This window comes from Aulostomus chinensis, chromosome 11 (genome assembly GCF_037954235.1).
Source record: "Aulostomus chinensis isolate RoL2024-O1b breed Wild chromosome 11, RoL_Achi_v1.0, whole genome shotgun sequence".
Taxonomy (NCBI): domain Eukaryota; kingdom Metazoa; phylum Chordata; class Actinopteri; order Syngnathiformes; family Aulostomidae; genus Aulostomus; species Aulostomus chinensis.
In genome coordinates, this window is record NC_141330.1 from 25,073,852 (window position 1) to 25,097,713 (window position 23,862).

Here is a 23,862-nt window from a genome sequence, read left to right on the forward strand (position 1 = left end):
CTCTAAGGCTATAGCATCTGCTATTGGGAGACTAAATAACAGAAATATGCAGGAATTGCACACTAATTCCCTTTAGAGATAGATCTTGGCTGGTGCCCTGTCATAAATCAGAGAATTTCGATATGAAATGAGGCAAGCTGCTCTAATCATTTCTGCATTTCAAATTGGATCACTGGCTCAATCGCTTGGCTTTTAAACTGCTTGCCTAAGAGCAAATGTGAGGTGGGAGATAATTCAGCTGAAATCTCTGCCTGCTCTGTGCGGCAGTTAGTTTACTGCTTGAGTGCAAGAGAATGCTTTTTTCTTCCCTTAGCCCATCTTTCTCTTTTCAACTTTCTTAAATTGACTTTTCATTTTAAAATCGATTAAATTGAGAGAGTCACTGCTGTTCCCAGAATCTTTAAAGGGACACCCATCACTGTGCGTATGCCTTTATTTGGCTGCTGCTATCATGGCGGCGCTATGGGGAATAAATATTTTCTCATTTAAATCACCTTTTATCCTGCTGACTGGCCTGTACACATCAAAGTTCAAATGCCGTATTAGCTGTTGCTTATTTCACTCTGTTGAAACGCTCACAGTGGCTGTATTTCTATTGGCCGTGGGTGGCATTGCACGATTACTATATGTCCACTTGCTTGTTTCAGCCATAACAATGTGCTAATAAAGCAGACTAACGAGCAGTGGCTCGCCATTCTGGTTGTGAAAAAAAAAATATTATTTTTATTCTGGAAAAATGTACACAGCGAAGCAAATCTGGGAAGAGTGATGAATAAAGAACCAGAGGGAGGGTGGGGACTCCATCTATATCCTCCATTCTTCAAGACCTTCAGGCACATTCAGGTCCTCTAACTTTAAAGCCAAACAGTTTAGTGTAAGCCGTATCTGCCCTGAAGAAAGGCAACACCCTTTCTCTCCATTTTTTTCCTTGTCTTCCTCTCCTTTCTGTGTCATCCTCTCCTCTCCTCTCCTCTCCTTTCCTCGCCTCTCGCCCTACAGAATCATTCAACAATGTCCCACAACTTTCTTTGTAGTGGTTGCATGTATAATTCAACTTCCTACGTTGTGTGTGTGTGTGTGTGTGTGTGTGTGTGTGTGTGTGTGTGTGTGTGTGTGTGTGTGGCCTGCTATGTGTAATGTGTATGTCCTAAGAACTATTTGAAGTTGTAAACAAGAGAAAGTGCTCCAGGTCTTAATCATTTCTTGGAGGTACAGCAGCATAGTTCACACACTCACACACACACACACACACACACACACACACACACACACACACACACACACAAACGTGTAGTTCTTGTGTTTGGCTTTGGTCAGGGGACAGAACATTCCTGTCGCTTCACTGCTCACTGTTTGAATTACTCGAAATTTCCCATTTGAATTCAATTGGGAAGGACTTGTTTGATCTTTTGCATTTGTGTTGGGGCTGACTCCAAGAGCAGCGAGAAGCTGTGTGAGGGAACATAATAGGGAACCCGGAGCCAGTAATGTTCACCTGTATGGATATTACCATGGCCCCTGGGGGTCAAGGTGGCAGGTGGCATATTCTCTGGACAGATCCACTCTTTCTCTGTCGGGAATAAACATGCGGATCGGGGGGGGGGGGGGGGGGGGGGTTCTTCAAAGAGGAAGGAAGGGAACTCAGGAGTCAATGGGGTCACAACAAATCCCTGCTCTCATAACCACACGTGGAGTACTGGGATCAGTCAGAGGCAGTAAATAAAGACAAACAATAAAATAGTAGGCATGATGCTTGAATAAAGCTCCTGACTTTAGATAAACCTCCGTGCACCATAGGTTTAATATTCGTTTGAACTCCCCTTTCTTCTCTGGTGGAGTCCCACGTTTCAGGATGCATTAGAATAACATCTTCTCTACGTGCTGTCATATTTCAGGAGATTTTTTTCGAGCAACCAATCTCACCTCATGATTCAGAGACCGGGACGCATCTACGTCTTCAAAAAAATTGAATAAACGGAGAGCAAAATATAGCGACTAATTAACAGAAACATATACAATTAAACACAGGCTTATGATGATGAAAAATTAAATACTCGACAGTGTGATGTGCATAGCACCTGATCATGTCTGTACTTCTGCAGTACTCAATAGCTTGATCTCTGTGTGCACTTCAGAGAAATGGGGTCTTACTAAATCCACTGTAAAAGACCAACAATATTTACACCAAGTTAAGTAAATAAGATAAAGATGGTGAACTTGCACCTCACTAAATGCATTAGACGTGAACTCTCTTATCAGAGTCTCAACACGCGCACTGTTAAAAGATGGGTTTCCTGAGCTGGAAATGGTCTTTGTTACCCAATTAGTTTGCGGACGACCCCGTGGTATAATATTCCTGCTTTGACAGCCTCATACTCATCCATCTAATGAGGCTCTGCTGGACCACCCGGGAGTGAATGGACACTGTCCAGACCTTCATCTTCTCCAGCAACTATCAGCTTTCTTATCTTCAATGCTAACCTGATGCTAACCTTTTTTATTTTTTGTGGTCAAAAGACTTCAATTTTTGTGCTTGGTTGTTCATCCATCCAGAGTCTTTTTGACAGGGCTTTGTCTTTAGGCCCAGAGCCAACTAGGCTGAGGATCAGAGGGCTAAGGCCAGGACAGAGGACAGCAAGGACTTATCAAGGTCCACCAGCAGGGGTTTGCCTCCCTGTAGGGTGGCTGTCCTTCTTTCTCTGAAGGAGGTGAACCAAGCGAAGCCCCTGTGTTTTACCACTTCCCTCGCCAATGTGATCAAGCAGGAATGAAGAGAGGAGAATTAAGAGTTACATGCTCATGTACAAAACTAATTGGGGTGATTTTGCTGAGTCCGACAGATTTTGACCTCTCTGATATGTAGAAAAAACAGATAAACTTCAAAATCAAAAAAATACTACATTAAAAACATCTCATCTTTGGTTTATATATTAGAAAATGTATCGACCAAACCAAACCGAACAACAATCTCTAACTTCCACCAATCCCCCAATCTAGAATGAAATAAAGGGGACCTGGAAATAGAAACAATCAAGGACAATCTCCAGCACTTCTCAAGGAAGTCGGTGCTACATATCACAAGTACGGCCATGACAATGACAGATGGCAAAGCAGCTGGCACCACTCAACTTTGTTTCGCTTTTCTTTTTCTTCACTTCTTCTTCTTCTTCTTCCTTCTCCTGCGCCTTCGCTGCAACAGAGGTCTGTTGTGTATTGAAGTGTTGGATGATCATTCATTTGAGAAGACATATTGCAGACTGTAAAACAAGGCAATATGTGTGAAGCCAGGGAGTTCTGAGCATCACTACTGTTGCCTGCACGACTCACATTCTGTAAAGCCTGAAACTTCATGTCACAGTTAAAGGCACATCTCCCTAAATCTGCTGTAAGCACTCATTCAAACTTAACTTTAATTTATTACACTCTTTGAAAAAAGTGTGTGAGTGATAGCGTGTGACGTGTTTCAGTTATCCCAAATGGAACATTCGTTCATGAATGTCGATGTTCATATCAAACCAACACAGGAACTTGGAGCATTCGGCGAGAGAGTTTGCTATCCAGGCAACGACTGTGACTGGTGGATCACTGGGACCAACCAGGCTCCAGAATTTAAAGTTGGTATTGTACGATCCTGTGAACAACAAATACAATCCCAGCGCTCCCGAACCAAAACTACATTTCTCATAAACATTTCACATTTGAATCTTGTTTATTAGGGTAAAAAATATTTAAATGTGATTATAGAATTGAATTGTAAAAAAAAAAAAATTAAAACAAAGACACGAAAATATTTGAGGGGGTTTTGCCTCACAGCTCTTGCGTGGATCTGGGCCGCTGCACTGATTCTTTATGATGAAAGTCACACAACGGCACTTTCATTGATTGGATATTAATGAAGGAAGCACTCTTATGTGGGAGGGATGGCAGAGAACTCAACCGCAGAGAGAATGATTTGCACTCAGTGTAATCCCCTGATTGGATCATCCATTTGATCTTGCTTTGAAAGTTGTGTTGTGTTGTGTTGTATAATTTCATTCCAGCACCAAACACAGTGCATGGACAAAGAGAAAGTGCGGTCATTCAATTTAGTTTGAGTGGACATTATTTTTGTATGTGTACATGTATATACACATTTTTCAAAGACAAATTTAGGTTGGAATAAATACAGTATAAACACCAATACAAGTCGCTACATTGCTTTGACCTCTAATGGTAACAACACCGAAATAAATATTTGATTTTTTTTTTTTTAAGAAATAATCCAGTGCATTTCTATGGTGTTGAAATTGCTAATTTTGAGTAAACGACAGTAACGTTTTGTCGTAGTAAAGTCGGTGTACAAATAATATGCTACTGTTAAGAACATCATTGCAACACATGTTGCTGCTGAAAGCCCATTGAAAGCAAATTCAGTTGTAAAAGCTGTATTTTGTATCAATGCGTAAAGTCGGGTCAGGTTTAGGCATTATGGCTATTGGGATCTTTGAAATGGGACTGACAGCACCCCCCAACTGGACCGGGGTGGACTACCATGCTGCATATTTAGTTTCGATATCATCTTAGTGCCTTTGTTCTTCTCATAAATGTTGTCTTAAAACATAATTTGGGTTCAGAAATGCTTGGACTATCCATGGTACAGAGAAATGTATGACACCATCTATTTATTCTGGCAGGCAGCAAACATCCAGAGAGGGACAGGGACACCATGTCATCCTGGTGCCCTGTGGGGGTGAAGAGTTGCCCCCCCAGGACCGGGAACCTCACTGGGGCCTTCAGCTGTGCTGCAGTGGCTGAGCACACTGCTGCTCGTATATTAGAATGGCCACAGAGACACAAGCTTTAGCTCCCAAGTGAGAAATCAACCACCTCTGCATCTACAGCTTCTGTGAAGACAAATAAATGCAATTTCATGAATTGTATATGATCTCTTATGAATAATAAAACCAATGGCACAAAGTGAAATACCACAATTGAATGTTTTTGAATAAATTGCAATTGCATGTCCACTTTAATATATTTTTGTGTGGAAACCTGCTGCTTGCTTTATGGCACGAGATCTTTGTAGTGAGAAACAGAGGCAGAGCGCAGCTTGGAGCCAGTTTTCTCTTTTTTGCTTTCTAATTTTGAAATTGGCCATAGCAAGACACCCCCAAAAAGTGTTTTTGTGTCATGAGACTCCGTGAGACCCTGAGAATCTGTTATTTTAGATTTTGGATGTCCTGGCTAGTACACTGGTGGGAAATCTTGTATTGGTGACAAACGTGAAATGTTTCACACGCCACAATATCAGGAGGAAAAAAACTTTAACCTGCAAAACACAGCGCTGACTCAAGATGTCTGATAGGTGTATGCACTGGTCCACTGAAGCTGTAAAATAATAAAATCACAAGGCCACAGTCTCCTTTCACAAAAATGATTTTGGTTCTTGCTAAGACCGATTCCTAAACTAAAATGCAGCTTTGCAGCAGTGACTGATGATGTGAAAGGTTAATCAGACATGTTGCCAATGCTCAGGATTTATTCTATATGACATTCTCAAAAGATACAATTTTCTTTTGAAATGAGTCACAGATATGAGAAATAATATTTAATTCTGAGAAAATACATCATCCCTAACCATGGTTACACCTCCATGACTATTTGCTTTAATTACAAGATTCTGTAAATTGTTCATATTCATTCATATATTAAATTATTCTCACTATCTCAACCTCATTAAAAGACTCAGATATTTGTAGCAGCACTTCAAAACTAAAAATGCAACAAATTGTGCTGCATATGATCCCCGTCTTTGTATTTGTGTTTTGATGTAGTCAGTGAATCTTTGGTGTTTGAGTAAAGCGTGCAGTCATTACAGTGGGCACAAAGCAAATCAGTGAGTCCTGCTCTGCTTATCAGGAGACCTGCCATATCAGTTTGTGGAGTTGTGTTGTGATGTAAGGACAGCAAAATGTCAGGTTCACTTGTAGATCAAGTCAACCATGCATTATCTCTCAAACAGTGGAGCTCATCCGTGGCTATAATAGCTCTGACTAGCTGACTGACTGAGTGCTTCACAGCTAATACATGGAGCTGGGAGTTCCAGCTAAACACACAAAAACCTGCACAGACTTGTAGCATAAATATCAAAATAAAAAACAGTGGATCTGATTTCCTTTTGCCACATCCTCAGATTCTCTCCTTGACATCACGGTAAAAGCTCTGCTTAAATGCTACATCAGTAGAGTGTGGTTTCCTTTTAACTTCACATGTTAGGAACATAAAAACCATCAATAATGCCATCAATAAATATATGAATGACATCAAACTAGGGGGAGCAGGCCAGATAATTACCATTTTAGCCATCTAAAGAGACCTCAGCCCTGATATTGGTTTAAACCCAAGAAATAATTGATGCATGCAATCACAAATTGGTTGTCTGCCGAAAATTTGGGCCCATTATTTCATTAGATGAAACCACATTCTTTGTGCCAAAATTATTTTTGTGTCCACCACAGAAATCCAAATCCTGTTAGTTGTGATAATGTCTGTCGTTTTCCGACCGGATCCAAAAACAGTGACTTTCAGACTGAAAGCTCATGGCACCTTTAAAACATAAATCACAACGTTTGGACTTCAAATTGCCATTTCTTTTCTTTTTAGTTTAGTTTAATGGTTTGTTTTTGCATGTGCATGTGGGTGCATATTTGAGGCTGTGTGTGTGTGTGTGTGTGTGTGTGTGTGTGTGTGTGTGTGTGTGTGTCGTTACAGTGAGGTCCTATCCTGGGGTGCCTTCTTGCATATGTAATTGGATGTTACTGTAAATAATTGCCTGGGCATGTGCCAGTGTGATGATGGTGATGATTTGTGTGTGTGTCGGCTCATGTGTGACTGTATGTGTGTAGAGCATGTGTGTATCATTCTGTATGTTTGTGTGTACATATGTGTGTGCATGTGTATGTGTGTGTGTATGTGTGTGTGTGTGTGTGTGTGTGTGTGTGTGTGTGTGTGTGTGAGCACATCTGCCCCATCCATACTCCACTCTCAAGTCCCACTGATTCTCCTTTCCAGCCATGTTGAATCCTCTTTTCCTTATCAGGCGAGCCCAGGCCTGCATCAGGCTCTCCTTGCTATGACAGAGGCTACAACAATAGGCCTGCGATACCGCTGCTTAGCGCTGCGTTTCGGAGGGGAAACCTGCCACGGGCGCAGATTAACTACAACACACACACACACACATACACACACACACACACATACACACACACACACACACAAAATAGATTGCAGCCTCCAAAACAAAACATTTTTCAGAATGCCTCCTCTTGATTAATGAAGCAATGACAAGAAGAAAAATATAATTTCTAAAACAGAAAAATCCGCCGCCACTTGTTAAAGTTTAGGGGTAGCTAACAATAAACATACTGGAGGGAGAGGGTGGGCAAAAAGGATGAGATAAATGGCTTGAGTGATGGGCTGAATAATTTCTGGAGCATTTTTTGGTTACACAGGCCCATATTCCTACCCGTGTACTAAATTACACAATAATCACACCCCATTGGCTGACAGCCTCTGCCTCTCTTTCGATGTCCCAGGTGAAAATTAGGACAGTATCTTGACATTTTTGCTCTTCTCTAGTCTACAAGCTAAAGCTCTCTGTTCACAACCGAAAGTAGCACACAGGCTGCACACACACACTGCACACACACACACACACACACACACACACACACACACACACACACACACACACACACACTTACAAACACACACACAAACACACACACTGATGCACTCGCCCATACACTATGGCCTCCCACACATGGGCACACACACACACACACACACACACACACTGATGCACTCGCCCATACACTATGGCCTCCCACACATGGGCACACACACATTCACACATCAGTCACTATGACCCCAAAATCGCACATCTGAGCAAAATTAAACACTAGGATGCGCTTGTGTACATTCGTATTAGTTATGTCGTGTGCATTTGAGCAAAAATGTTCGTTCATCTTATTCTATTTTAATGCAAAAGCAATAAAACTGATAAAGATAAATAGGCTTCATTGACAAATACAAGCAGAGGTCATCCTCTCGATGCTTCTTCATCGTCAGTGATTTCTCTTTGATACACAAATTTAAAAAAACACATTGAATATTCTACCAGATTTTGACAAATGAGTCAGTACAGCACAACTATAATGCACTGTATGATTCAAGGCCAACAGTGATAGAAGATGTCAGTTCTGTGTTAAAATGTATTTGCTATTGGACTGAATGAGCCACAAGCTCCTCTTGACTTTTATCACATCCTTGTAAGGTGGGGTTATGTCTCATCCTGGTTGAATCAGGGTCATTGTGAGAGATACCAGCAGTAGATCTTTTAAGTAATACAGCAATGCTCACAGCAAATTCAGCTACTATACAACAAGTATATTAAGATAAAGGACGAGATAGCAAATCACCTTCATCTTAATCTAGAATTATGCAAGTCGTATGCATTTTAATTACCGTGTAATTTGCACTAAAATGCCCTCAAAACACATAAAGAGCAGAATTCTATTGAATCCAGACTCATTACAGTGCACCTTGACTAAGCTCTGGTAATTAGCATTGGTAAGGCATTGTACAAGAGGCGGCAACACCCTCATCAACACACATTTACAACAGAGCTCTAAATCTGCTGCTCATTAATAGCTTGCCTCCCAATCAATTATTAACACCTACAACGGAAGCCAGGCTCACCAGGGCCAGGCCTCTTACTCCTGGCAAACCCAGCGCCACCTTCTCCTCCCAGTTCTGTCCAGTATGGGTAATTACCGCTGTTAAAGACACCTGCTACTCAATAGCTTCGACCCAGACTGTTAATTTAGCTCCCCGATTGCAGACATTTATGTCTGAGTGTCACTATTAATTTGCGTTAATTTGAAGAGTGTGAGGAGCCGGGCGGAGGCGTAGTCGGCTGCTGTCTGAATGTGCTCGTCGCTCACCTGCGCCAGGGCTGCGGCTGTAATTGGAGTCTAATGGTCTGATTGATCAGTGAGAGAAGTGAGGGATGAGACGGTGCTCTGGCAGCTCTATCAGTCAGACAGAGGAGAGGAGGAGGAAGAGGAACAGAGAAGGAAAAGCACCAACTTGTTTTTTTTCTCATTTTTTGCATTTCTGTCTTGAATATCTGATGCTAAATGAGTAAATTACTTTGATTTAAATTCCCAACCTCTGTCTTTCATAAATCACAAACACTTCATTGTTACCATTTTAAATATTAAATTTTCTATCAAATATGAAAACCAGTTCAGATTTTAAAAGAAAGTAAAAAAGTGACGGTAGAGATCTCATGGCTGATAAAATAGAAAATACAAGCGTTCCAATACAGCGCAAAGTGATTGTGTTAACAGGTCTGCAACAGCAATGCCTATAACTCCAGTCCCTCATGCCAAACGGAGCCCCTGGGGTCTCCAGACCTGCCACGGCCGACCCATCAGCTGTGAAATCTGCTTTCCTCTTTGATAAACGGCAGAGATGTGACCCTATCTCTGTCCTGCAGATGCCTAGATTTCCTGTCATGCTTTTTCCCCTCTGTTTTTTCCTGCCTCCTCTCTCTCTCTCTCTCTCTCTCTCTCTCTCTCATGCTCTCCTCCCTACCCTCTCTCTTTCTTTTCATTCTTACTTTTTCAAGCTATATGCCTCTGTTTCCAGGCCTGCCTGGACAACTGCATGTAACGCTCCACTCCTTGTTCTTTCTCAGCATCATCCATCACGCTTGTCCACTACTGAGGCCAGTCGTCCACAGTGGCACATGTAGCTGTATGCCAGCTCTAGATCATGTTCCCATTTGCTTGCCTCTAGAGCACCCCCTCCCATCTTTAGACAACTCCCCATTCCCAGGACAACTCCCTTGACACCAGCTGGACCAAATATTCTTTCCACCTTACTGGCTGTGTGTGCCACAGTGCTGCTCCTGTCCAGTTTAATGCACAAGCTGCTTAAATTCACTGTATCTTCATTATTTACTGTATAAGCCACTTTAAGGAGTCATGACACCCTTAGTGCCTCTCCAGGCGTAAAGCCAAGAATTGAGTAACAGACCTATGCACTGTACGTACTCGACAGAAATAGCTTGACCTCAAAGAATTTCTATCTGAAACGACACGACTCGCTCGATGAAGGGATAAAATATGTTTGATTTCAGAGAGGGTATATCAATATCTCACCAGCGGGTCATGTGTTTTTAACATGAGAGTGGTGTCAGTCCATCCATAAAGCTGGTTGCCTTCAGGTAATTCATTCACCTCCAATGTTTCAAAAATCTGAGGAACTAAAAGGAGATTTAATAGCGTGCAGAGGTCACACTTCATAAGAATGACTGAGTGTGCCTCCTGGGTGAATTGGAGACCAATGACGCAATGAGCCTTTATTTCTACCTCCAATTCTTTATTCTACCTTGTGACCCTGCTCTGGAGTGCTTCCGCCTCTGACATGCATCAACACTGGCCAGCATACCCCTCTCCCTCTATCTCTTTCTCCTTCCTTACCTCACATCTGTGGCTAAACTTTTCCCTCACTCCAACATGAGAGGCATCAGTGTTTGTTCCTGTCACTACTTATACCCTCCCATACCTGAGAATAATGCAGCACCATGGTCAGGATGTTGCCAACGGATACACGTTTAACAAAGCAACAGCTCAATGATGGGGGTTTGGTTTAAAACAAATAGAACATCCACCCATCCATCTATCCATCATCCATCCATCCATCATCCATCCATCCATCCATCCATCCATTTGCTATCCTGTTAAGGGTCACGGATGGGCTGGAGCCTATCCCAGCAGCCTTCAGGCGAGAGGCGGGGTTCACCCTAGACAGGTCACCAGTCCATCACAGGACCAACACATATAGACAGACAACCATTCACACTCACAGCTGAGCCTACGGTCAATTTAGAGTCTGGATTAACCTGGTCCCCTCTTGATGTATTTGGCCTGTGGGAGGAATCCGGAGTACCAGAGAGAACCCACCCAGGAACAGGGAGAACATGCAGACTCCACACAGAAAGATACCATGCTTGAACCCGGAACTTTCTTGCAGTGAAGCAACAGTGCTAACCACTGCACCACTGTGCTGCCCAAAATAGAACAGAAATACATTCAATAAATAACACTATGCAACTGTGAATGAACAACTTCTTCTCATGAAACATTTGTATAATTTCTTTTGAAAAGTCATGTGCAGTGTCTGACATGGTGGTTATCATTTTTACAATCAAACAAAAAGTATCCAAATAACTAAAGTTTGTTTGTTGACACTTATAAGTTAAAGTATGCAGTACAGCAACAGAATATTCACTAGCTACGTTGTTTGATTTGAGTCTCCCGAGCGGCCATCTTGCTCTATATTCGGTCTGTGTGCCCCATACTGTATGAGAAGTGCTTGCAGCAAGCAGGGATTTTGGCTCTGTGGTAAGGTGACCATTTCTCACTAAGAGGGCAACAGGTCAAGGCTGAGTCTGACTGCACATTGCAGTTCAGAGCTTAACCTTTGGCTATGAGGCTAAGGACATCAGAACTTCCTTTTCTTTTCAATGCAACCATCTTGGCAATGCTGTGATTAAGGTCTGAGTCATGGGTCACAGCAGATCACTGTTTGGGTTAGAATAAAATAAAAACAACATCTCAAGAAAAATGTTTCGATCCTGCTAAAAGCACCCGAGAATGGCCTGACGTCAAGCTTAAAATAAATGACCAATGGGTTGTTTGAAACATGGCTGCAAATTTCCTGAAGCCTTGCTTCATTTTCCTCTTGCCTCACAATTACGTGGGTTATCGTGTGAATTATACAGCATAGCTTCTCCAAGGAATAACAAAGAAGTTTTGAGAACAACCTGAGCCTGAGATTAGATGATTGTGATGCACAAAATGCCAGGAATTGATGGACAGTTCCAAGCATATTCCAAGAAACAAAGTAAAAAGTTGTACTAAAAAGAAGGCTCAATAAAACAAAACATGCCAGGTGGGTTGACCTAGCCTTTAATGAGAGATACTGAGAAGCTGCTAATAGCCAGTACCCCATTTGAGAGATGAAACCTAGGAGAGGAGGAGGGCAAGCAGCAAAGCACTGAAAGGGCCCCTTGAGAATAGACACACATGAGATCCTTAAAGGCAATACGCCAGAGTTTCTTCCTCTGCTTTTAATTGCAAGGGAGGTTTGGCATATTCTGTAACCCCTCCACCGCCTATTAAAGGTGAGGACCAACACCTGCTCACAAAAAGGGAGAGAAAAGAAGAATGATCTGGTAGGTAACAATGAATTCCTCAGAGGGCACTTAGTTAAAAACGAATCACTCTCGCCATGAGCGATCCTGAAGAATCAGCAATCAGTTTTTGCATTTTCTACAGTGGGTATGATGAAGTCTGTATCCACTGAAAAATATTCAGAGGATAGGTTTCATGCAACATCTCTTGGTGATTCTGAGGGTCATCTAAGGGACAGTTGAAGGGTGGTTTTGGATGCCTTTCAGGGAAATACACGCCCAGATTGCAGGAGAAATATATGGAATGTGTGACTTTGGAAGGCAACTTGAGGTGTTGCTCTGTCAAATCACTTTTCCGCCCAAGGATAACGGGCTTTAGCCTGAGAGAAGCCATATTTCATGGCTATAATACGGCCCAAGTTATTTAAAGCCACTGATGACTTCAAAACCATGAGAGGAGCTTAGAAAACACTTGAAACTGCTCCAGAAATGATTTAATAAAGTTGTGCATTCAAGGAAACTGGGAAAGCAGGAGGGTGGGAGGTGGGTGGGACTCCAAGATCCTCATGGACATTTCTTTATATTTCTTAACGAGATGAATGTGAGACGAGTTATGACTTTAATAGGAACTGCTTAATTAATCCAAATGTCGAAAGGAGTATCAAACCCATGGAGGACTCGTCCCTCCACCAGAGCAGCAGGTCAACACAGGCCTCTGCTGGGATCTTTGAAACGAGAGATATAAAGCTGCCGGGTGCAGGGTAGCATCAAAAATAATGGATTGTGAGTTCCTTCAATTGAAGCCTGGACTGAGTTCAATTAAAGTGTTTTGTCATAAAAATATGCAGATTGAATGGTTAAAATAGATGCACTTCAAAGGCTTTTATTAGAGGCCAGCTGGATCCCACAAGAGTCACCAGGTTGGAATGTCACCGGGATTGCTTTTGCTACGCTCTTCAGAGGAGCACTTTCTAGTAATCTTTTATAATGTTTGCTACAGGCAAAGTTTGACCAATGAAGGATTTCTATTTTAAGTACAATTTCATCCAAATGAAAAAAAAAAAAAACAATGCACTTTTTATATGGTATATTTAGGCCTAATAATATGCAATAAATCATTGGCTACTGCTATGTCGCAAGCTATTTTGAAGAGCTCTGAGGGTAGGGGAAAATGTAGCCTTCTAGGAACAGGAAACAGATATCTTCAATTAAAGCAGAACGGGAGAAATTTGGTCTCTTTGATGAGATTTTATTTCTCACAAATGTGTTTTTACATAGTTTTGTATTCTTCAATTTGATCTTACAGGCCAGAATCAAAGCCTGAAGGCCATAGGTAACTCCTTGGCCCTGTCAACTATTGCATACCACTTGTTGGCTTGTAAGAGATGTTAATGTAACAGAGGGTGCACTGGCATCGTTTCTGGAGTGGAGTATTTAATTCTTCTATATATATTACTTACAAATATACTTTATGAATGCTATATGACTCATAATTCAAATTGACATTCTCATCCCTCTGGAGTGAACATACACACAGTGTACTTAAACACACTCACCACCAGGGAGCAACAGGGGGCTAAGTGCCTTGCTCATGGGCGCCTACGCTGTGCTGTGGGAGTAAAAAGCACTGTTCCTTTTGAAACCAGGCCTGCTTGTCTAAATTTTAGACCACAGCCACCTCCACAACCATGTACTGTGGTCAGGAGGTCATAGCAGGTCAGGAAGTTGTGGTCATGTCATGTAGTTTCAGTGAAATGTTCCAGATCCAAGAGTCTCAGCTAAGATTAAAGATTTAACTTTTCTTGGCTGCAACCTGGTCCTACTTTCCATTGCTTCTGAAATCACATATTCATTTTTTAGTATCCCTTGATTTGCATACATTTCAGAATATTACTTACACATTTTTTTTTGCCTGTCTGGCTCTTCTTCATTAATTTATTTGAATGATTTTGTAATCGATGGACCGGTTGTAACTGGTTAATTTTAAGATGTGGTATTGGAATTTTTAAAATCACAAAAATAGTTGTTCAGATTTAGACTTACCAGCGTGCTGTTGTCAGTGCTCATCTCAATCTTGCCCTCGAAGGGTCCCCATGTCGTCCCCACGGGGAGCTGCTGACGGCTGTGGATCCGACGCTCGCCATCTTTGAGAAACGCATCCAACTCTCCTAAAAACCACACCAGAACCAAAGGTAGTTAGCCAAAGTGCTTTATTTAACACAGAAGTTCCACGTCAAATCACATTGACGTTCAGTCATTGTCCTCTTTCCTCAAACCTACATCTGCCATCATATTATTGCTTTAAAACCCTGCAGTAAACATTCAAGGTTAAAGCCGCGCAGTTTCAAAATGGATAAGCAAATCAAGCGAACAGCCATCTGATGGTGTTCCTCAGACACATCGCGCGCTAACCTTACTTGAAAGGTGTCTTCTGTTGAGATAATCTCTGTGAGACGTTGCAGGCGGGCTGGCTGGCGAGAGCAGCTAGTGGCAGGCCTATTTTGGTTGTTCCAGGAAGGCTGGGCCCTTGTTAGTGCTGTGCAGAGCTCCAGTTAATTAACAGTGAAACCGGATAGCACTGTTAGTACTACCGGTGCTCACCTCCCTGACACCCCCAGCTATCTTATCTCTAAGATTCAGTGTACTTTTTAGGCACGGTGATTAATCAAATAGTTATGATAAACCCCGTGGCAGGCTGTGGCATAGTTTACCAAGGAGGATGTCTCCGTGTGAGTGTGAGAGTGTGTGTGTGTGTGTGTGTGTGTGTGTGTGTGTGTGTGTGTGTGTGTGTGTGTGTGTGTGTGTGCGTGTATGTGTGTGTGTGTGTGTGTGAGAGAGAGAGAGAGAGACAGGGAGAGAGAGAGAGAGAGAGAGAGAGAGAGAGAACGTGCGCATGTGTTTGTGTCTCACAAGGAAAGTATGCAGCTCTCAACTCATTTCTGGTTTTGTTGCCTTGACAACACTCAGAGGACTTCTGGAGGAAGTCTGATAATTTAGAAATCTAACTACAAGTTATGTCGGGTTTGATAAAAAGTTCAAGAAACTCAGTCCAAAGACTAACAAACTATGTCGTCACTGAATTGGCCTTTGAGAGGTCAGAGGTCACAGTCAGTGTCAGAGGTTCATCACTGTTCTTGGAGAACCGGAGAGAATTATGTATAACTGACAGATCTAAGACCAAAGTCTACAAATTCTTTACTAAATTCTTAATTACAGGAAGAAGTGCTAAATAAGCATTTCCTTAAGAATAATTCATTCATGCTCTTTGAGATCGTCACTTTAAAGTGATAGGTAGATAGATGATAGATAGATAGATAGATAGATAGATAGATAGATAGATAGATAGATAGATAGATAGATAGATAGATAGATAGATGGATAGATAGATCGATCGATCGATTGATCGATCGATAGATACAGTAGATAGATAGATCGATCGATAGATAGATAGATACAGTAGATAGATAGATAGATCGATAGATTGGTAGATTGATCAATAGATAGATAGATAGATAGATTGATAGACTGATCAATAGATAGATTGATAGATAGATAGATTGATAGCTAGATAGATAGATAGATAGATATATACATTGATAGCTAGATACGTAGATAGGTACATACTGTATATAGAACACTTAGCCACCCCCCAAGTTTTCTATCCATCTTTTCTGTAACTCATAAGTTAATATGGTCACCATGAGTACATTAGTGCTAGACTGCTAACAGTTAAAGAAGAATGACGAGTACTTAAGAATGCATTAACTAACCATTATGAATCTACCCTTTCTATAAGGTGCGAGAGATTTTATTTATGTATTATTCTTTTTTCCCTGCAGATAACAGTAATATAATACAAAGACGCTCTTTTGGAGGCGTTAACATGCCTCTTCATTTATTTCCTCACAGATGTAGCTAATAGGTATTCAGAGAATTCAGTTCATGCTGAATGGGCTGAAGTGATCTCTGAACTTTTCCATGCTTACGTGGTATAATGACCTATTCAGCCCTGTTCTACTCTGTAAATATCAGCTGTGTATCTGCGCCGCACTATTGTGTCAGCCTGTTATGCTGGTATGGAAACGTACGTGATCCTCCGCATGCACAAACATAATCTAAACAACATGTGCTGTGTTACCCGTGACAAATGACACCTTGCTGATCACATGCTCATCAATTGTGATCATTCCATAACAATGAAGAGATAAATGTCACCCATAATGATGAAAACCTCAAACCTTTGTTGGACATAAAACCTCAATTTTTTGGTTATATTTTGGAGAAAATACACGTATAGTTTGGTTATCTCTTTCCTTCTCTCCTTCAGCCTCATGTTGCATGCTGTGTCCCTGGTGCTGCAGTGGAAGGTGGGTAAGCTCATTATAGGGAAATAATTAAACATTGGTGCACAGCTGGTCGTCATCACTGAGAGCAACAGCCGCTGCTTGATGCATTCTGTTTGTCCTCAGATAAGACCCACGGCCTTTAACCGCTTGGATGCAAGTTCCTGTTTAGCCCTGTTTGACACACAGCTCAACCAACTGCCAGCCAACCATTATGATTTCTTTCCTTTGCCCTTTTCTTCCTTTTTTTGGGGATGGGGAGGTTGGGTGGTTTTTGAATAGCAAAAGGTGTGAGAAGGGGAAAAGGAGGCTACAATTCCATTTTTGTGGCTTGCGGTCCACTGTGTTTAGGTGCCAGTTGTGTGCAGCTCACGACAAATGTTGCCTGAGGACCTTGGCTCACAGATGGCTCACGCATCTGTTGCAGGTAGCGACCAGTAGAAGATCTCCTCTCCACAAAAACACCCGTGGATGAATAGTATACTCTTCATGGGCTTTGTGTGTGTTTTTTTATTAACAAGGTTTTTTTTTTTTTTTTTTTACAAGTTTTCTAACATTGAAAAATCTACTGACAGATGTGTTCTGTTATTACTGTAACTGATCATTTTCATCAAAAGTTGCTTGAAGTGATAATTCAGTTACTTAAAGAAAAAAAAAATCCAAACAGATACAGAGGTGTTTAACCCATCAAAGTGTACACAAAAGACCCAACAAGGAGATTTCACAAGCCTGGTTCTCTCTTCGGTGTTCCTCATCATCCAATTCTAAAATGCCACACACTTGGCAAACCTCAAGAGCTGTACCCCCTCCTCCAGAACCCCACCAACCCCTCTCTGCCACCTTCACCCTCTACACCCCCCTCCCCTGATAAGATCATCATCTGTCTCCAGACTCTAGGGTCTGTTCCTGCACTCCACCGATACTTGGCAGACCAATGAATGTCCCTTTGTGTGGCAAGATCCTCCTCAGATAGCACCCAAAATGCACCATGCTGGCATCTGTTGTATTTTTGTGTACATTTTCTGTTATTGTGTTGAGGATGAGGAGCCTCTTCTCTCCCTTCAATGGTATATGACTGAATATTAATATGTTTCTCAGTGGCAGAGTGCCAGCCTGCTATGATTACAGAATAGATGGGTGGGGACTAGTGGCAGACAGAGACCTTATATGATGAGGGCTGTATAATTTCTCCCCCTCTTCTTTTTTATTGCTCCATAAATAGCACTCAGGTTTGATGAAATTCATCAGTTTGACATATATTTTCTCCCTTGCCCCGGCTCTTATGTAAGATTATATTGTGTTTACACTGATTAAAATATTCAAACCCGAAACTCAATGTGTTGCACTCATTTTAGGTGTCATCAGAAACATTTTCACTGGAGTTCAACCAACCTTATGTATCAGATGTTTGTTTCACAGAGCTAACCTGAGAAGTCGCCCATTGAAGAAGTTTGGAAATGGAAAGAAACTTTCCAAAAATACCCGGCAGGTGATGCCCTATACTTCCACCAATCAACGAATTGACACAAGCCAAAAAAACCTCATCTCTGTGGTGGAAAGCCTTCCTCTGTCAAAGAAGACAAAAAAAAAACTCACATAACTGATGCTTAAGTGGTATGTACCACTACCACTGTTGTCTCGAGATGTTTCCATGGATGCTTCTTGCTATCAGCACACCTAAACTCCACCTGCAGCTGACAGTAGATTGCTGATTGGCCACGTCACTGTTGGTGCAGACACAAACACATCACTTGAATCCTGCCAAAATGACATCTTTTCTGATCTTGTGACAGACAGCTGCCTCACAATGCAAAAAGACAGCTTATCTGTTGTGTAAATTAGACATATATTTCTATTTTTTTTGGTTTTATTCAATTTAGGATTGTAACTCCCAAAAATGATCTCCTAAATACTTTAAAATGCAACAACATATTCAAATTTATCTGTGTGCCTATTTACGCACATCAGTAAGCATAAATTCTCCTAATATGAATTCAGATTCTGAGAGGGGTCTCTAAATGACAAATGACAACATCAAACTGCGACTGCAGATTAAAGGGAAGCACCTGCTCGAGTCATTTCCAACATGAGTTTGACTTCTCCAACTAGTTCAAAGAACCAACTTCAAGTTTGAAAAAAAAAACAAACACCTACAGCCCTAGGAAAATACCCTGATTACTCTGAGGTTTATATTCTTATGAAGTCAAGAGTGTAATAATGGCGAAGGCGGATGTGATAGGGAAACAAAGGACGACAGACTGGATAGTAGGGAAATATGCCTGAGCTTCACATGCCAGACGATCCCTTTTGATATCAAGCAGTGCCTTTGAATCAAAGCAAATAAATGACTGCTGTTCAAAGTTCAATAACCTGTGCGTGGCAATTCAGAGATGTCCTACTGAATCCCAGTCATCTCAACTGATAGGCCGTGTTATAGAGCCAGCAAATGGGCTATAAATTAATATACCATGAGAGAGGCATATGGGGTGAAATGGAATGCACTGTATCAGTTCAACAAAAGGTGCCATCTTTATAGCAGATATGTGATATGAAATTTTACAGCTGAAGGAGAAATGTCACAGAGCTTTGATAAGAGAGCGATGAACTTCCCCCCCCCACCACCCAAACCGCTATTATCAGGTCCCACTGAGCAAAATGCAACATTTATAACCCACAGCTCACACTATTATCTCTGAGAAAGGCACTTGTTTTAAAACACTGAAACAGCCCCCCCAACCCCCACCCCTCCCCCACCACCAGCCGAGTACATCCCCTCCTCTTCACTCTCCTCACCCATCTCCATCCACCTCAACCCACCTAGATGTGTCTGCTTCTGGCCCCACTCCCTTTGAACAGCAGGAGCAACTAGCTGACCGAAGTGTCCGAGCCGCCCCATGAGTTTGTTCACATGAGGAGGGGTGTGTGTGTGTGTGTGTGTGTGTGTGTGTGTTTGTATGTTTGTGTGTGTGTGTGTGTGTGTGTGTGTGTGTGTGTGTAGAAAAAGGGGGGGAATGGATTTTGCCTCTTAAGGCCAGACTTGTTTCCAGGCTTGGGGGGGAAAGAGTTAAATGGGGATTAGAGCATTTTAGCTTTTACAATCCACATGGGCTGAGCAGGGGGTTGTGGGGTGGCATGGGTGTTTGGGGGTTCTGTAGATTGAAGGCACTCACCCCCCACCATTGTATGCCAACAAAATATTGTTTGGTCAGAGGCTGCCAGGAATGCAGGTGTTTCAACACCAATGCCAGACAAGAATGATAATGGATGATTCTGAAACCCCCAGGTGACCTCGTACACTGATATTTTATGAAACTTTGCAGTTTATGACAGTAACACTGCCCAAACACATCCATTTGAAAACTAGCAAGCGCATCATCCAGCATAATTTACATCTTCTTTATCTAGCCATATGCTCAGTAATCCAAAAGGCTTTGATTTGAGCCAAAAACAAACAAACTCTATCACTTCCTGTTCAGCACTCATTCAGCTCCGAGCTTGACCTAATGGTACATTCAGCTGAACCAACTCACTTGCCCATGCTCATTAAAGGTAGTGGAGAATCACAAGTGTTTCATGTTTTAAGCTTTAAGTATTTGTGGATTCGACAGAATGCATCTGGATTAAAAAAGATCTGAATTAAGAGGTTGATGCTTTTGGGCACTTTTGTTTTTGATAGCCTTCAGTTGCCATTAGCTTGAAGCTAAATATATACGGCTGGCTCTACCTGCATTATGGAGTCAAAAAGATGGAATGCAGCAGGGAAATAGTCAGATCTAACAACAGCAGTTGTACTTGGATATGGATGTGACCTTGATCTCCGCCAACGATAAGAACAGCAAATGACTACACTGAACCTTAACTGCAGTTAAGCTGGAACTGAAAAAACTGAGAAATGTGAACTTGCTGCACGCACACTCACACACATGCAAGAACCTGCTCCCGCAGTACATTATCAACAGAGAGACGGTTGTTTGGTGTCATTGAACAATTGAAATATACCAGCTGTCAAGTACTTCCTTTCATCAAAAGCCTGGCGAAGTTAGCAGCGGGCCTGCTGACAACAATCTGTGAGACATCCATCTTTAGAGAAGCACTGCAATTTCTATTGATAGCATGTAAAGGGAGACAGCAAAACTTAAAGAATGACTGTCCTCATGCAACGATATCCCCTATCGCTTACAGCATCTAGAGGACACACACCACTCCTGCTGCAATCTGATTATTTTAAATGCTTTTCTTAAAATTTCAGAACCATCAAAAGGACATTACTCCACCAAAGTGTGTCAGGATGAATGAGTAATTGATGGTATGCTCACTGGGAATGCATTTATTTGATGGATAAAAAGCTGCTAAAGGAAGTTGCCACTTTGTCTGTTATGTCTTCTCATAAATACAACACAGCATGGCATGAAATAGTTACATTTGGAAGGAGATATAAGTTGAGATTGTTTTTTTTTTTTTTAAACCTTCAGACTGTGCGATGAAATGTCTAAACAAACAGCTTTTTAACAAAGAACACAAGTAAACACATCTACCTCCAAGTCTCGATATTCTGCAGTTCACTTCAGGAAGAGACTATTTTTAAGTGCTCCTGAATCTCCTCCCAAGTCAATTACCAGGCTGCAACTTCCCCTGGGTAACGGGGAATTCTGTTTTTTTTTTTTTTTTTTTTTCCTGGGTGACCTAGTTGTCTTTTGTGAGTAGGTTTTAGCCGGAGCAGTTTGACAGTCAACAGATAAGATGGATTAAGCTTTTTTTTCATCCAGTTTTGATGTGAACAGCGTAAAAGCGGGTTAAATCATTGAGTTTCAGGAGTATTTTTAAATGCCTGGAGATAGCGTGATAAAGGAGCTAAACCTAGGACTTGGGCTGGAAAGGTCAAGGTCGCAGCTTTGGAGTGCAGCTACCCTGTGACGGGGCCAGCTCTCGTCTCTCTCGGAGCGAGCTGTGCGCCGCCGCCAAGCCCACCTCTCATCACTCCCAGAAAAGATACACGAACGGAGTGAAACAAAATCCAGCTAGGGTTCTCCGGGCGGCATCAAAGAGCAGAGCACCCTTGCCTTGTGTGGGTGCATGTGTGTGTGTGTGTGTGTGTGTGTGTGTGTGTGTATGAGAGTGGAGGGGAGTCTTTCAGTTCCTGCTTGAATTTGTGTGCATGCATGAATGAGTGTGTGTGTGTGTGTGTGTGTGTGTGTATACACTGCAAAATATCATTCATCCATGAGCAACTAGCTCCATAATTATGTTTTGATTATTTGCGAGTGCTAAAATAAAACAGCAATTAATCTGTTGATATAAGACAGGAAATAGAAGTGATGTACATATTAAACAACCCAGTTTACAGAGCCATGCAACATTAAAACAAAATCACATTTTGAGAATATAATTTGTGCAACACCTCCTCTTCCCACCTCCCCCAAACCTGATCTGAGGCGTGCTTAACATGTGCATAGGAGCTGACAGCCGTACAATCACGTGATGCTGCTCAGCCAATCCTGAATTCATTTGAATTTTAAGCCGCGCACTGATGAAGCCACTTGAGCATAAGAAAAGGTGAAGAGGCGACTAAAATAACAAACAAAACAAGAGCGATACACGGGGTCAAGCTCTGCGTCCAACATGCTTGTTTATCACATCACATCTGGACAACACGAAGAGGTTTCTGCTCCAAAACATTTCTGAGGGGACATATTTAGACACATTTTGTGGACATCTTTTCCCCCACTGCTCCTCATGTCGGTGACAGGGGAGAGTAATCCTATACACAGGCTGCTATTGTGAAATGAGAAACTAGCCTCCTTCACTGCCAGAGACCAGATGCACTCTCTCTCTCTCTCTCTCTCTCTCTCTCTCTCTCTCTCTCTCTCTCTCTCTCTCTGTCCTAATCTGTAAACGACTTAAAGGAGCCTTATCTCCGGGCTCTTCTGCTTCATTTCATGCTTGATTTACTTTAATTTGTCTGATAGGGCACAAGGATTTGGAAATGGCCCATCTTTCGGTGGAAAATGTTCTGATTTTTCTCCGGCATTGTTATGTGGAGGTTTTTGACTTTTCTCCCCCCACTTCCCACTCTTTCATTCCTCTTCCATCTTCATCTCACTCCCCCTCTTCTTTTCTCGTCTCTACTTCCTTCCCTCTCTGTTTCTTTCGCCATCATGTTTTTTTTCGGGGGGGGGGGGTGCTCCAGTGCAACAGTCTGTTTGAGTGCATTTAGATTCAAGCTAACACAGCAGAAACAAGTTTTCCATGAGGTATGATTTTGTGATGGGCATCGGCGACACTGGAGTCATGTTTGCCTTTCAGATCCACACTGGGCGCAGAGCAGCCGAGTGCTTCAAACCACAAAGATCTTATGTTTAAGTTAAGAGGCGACTGGCCCTCCAGTTTAGCAAGTGGGTGAGCAGCTGGTGCTGATAAAGTTGCTCCACACTGAGGGACAAGGACAAGCGACATGCTTACAGATGCCTTGAGTTCTTTTTCTGCTGGCACAACTTAAGTACTTCCATGGCTGTCTGGCTGCTCCCGTCACCCAGACATTTTCTCACTTCTACTGAATGACAGTACAGGCGGAAAGCTCTGATTAGAGAAGGCCAGATCCTGAATAATCTCCATCCCCTCCCACCGATGAGCAAAGCACAGAGACCACAAAAATTTAGTAAAATAGACACAAACTATGGAAAGTGTTGTCCTGTGTGTACAGAGGCATCAGTAGCTTCCTCTACACATGCCATGTGGTCACTTGAAGGCAAAAGACAAACACAAATCCATACATACATAATCAAAGAGATCTGCCGCAAAAAATGATTTAATATAAAAATCTGTCAGATGACTTTGAGGTGTCTGTTACATGTTGATTACTTGAAACAACACTAAACCTTCCTCCAAATGGTTAACTGCACACACATTGAGGAAGAAACAGGGAGACCATTGAAATTCATCTCACAGCCTGAATTTACTTAACTGCGGGTCTGCGTGTGGTGATAAACGGAGTGATGATCCGGCAACACGTCTTTATCCATGCTTTGCTTTAATTAACGGTGGCTTGTTTGTTGAAAAGATGATTAATATGCCAATGAAAATTGCATAATTGAATACCACAACACTCACACAATCAGGGAGGAACATATCATTTTTTATTAACTTTTTATTATCATTATTATTACTATTATTTGGTATTTTAATTCACTTGACAAGCATGTTCCACCCCCCACCATCCTTGAACAAAAAAACAGAAGAGGAGGCAGAATTGGTGTCACCAGCTGGGACCAGCTGTTC

The 23,862-nt window shown here is 41.9% G+C and overlaps 1 protein-coding gene across 1 annotated transcript in view; it reads right to left on the reverse strand.

Moving 5' to 3' along the window:
* zfpm2a (zinc finger protein, FOG family member 2a) overlaps positions 1 to 23,862 on the reverse strand; it is a 121,702-nt gene that overhangs the window by 51,204 nt on the left and 46,636 nt on the right. Inside the window, exon 4 of the mRNA XM_086219161.1 lies at positions 14,288 to 14,412. Within this exon, the coding sequence (XP_086075287.1) occupies positions 14,288 to 14,412 (125 nt within the window). The remainder of the gene's footprint in view (positions 1 to 14,287; positions 14,413 to 23,862) is intronic.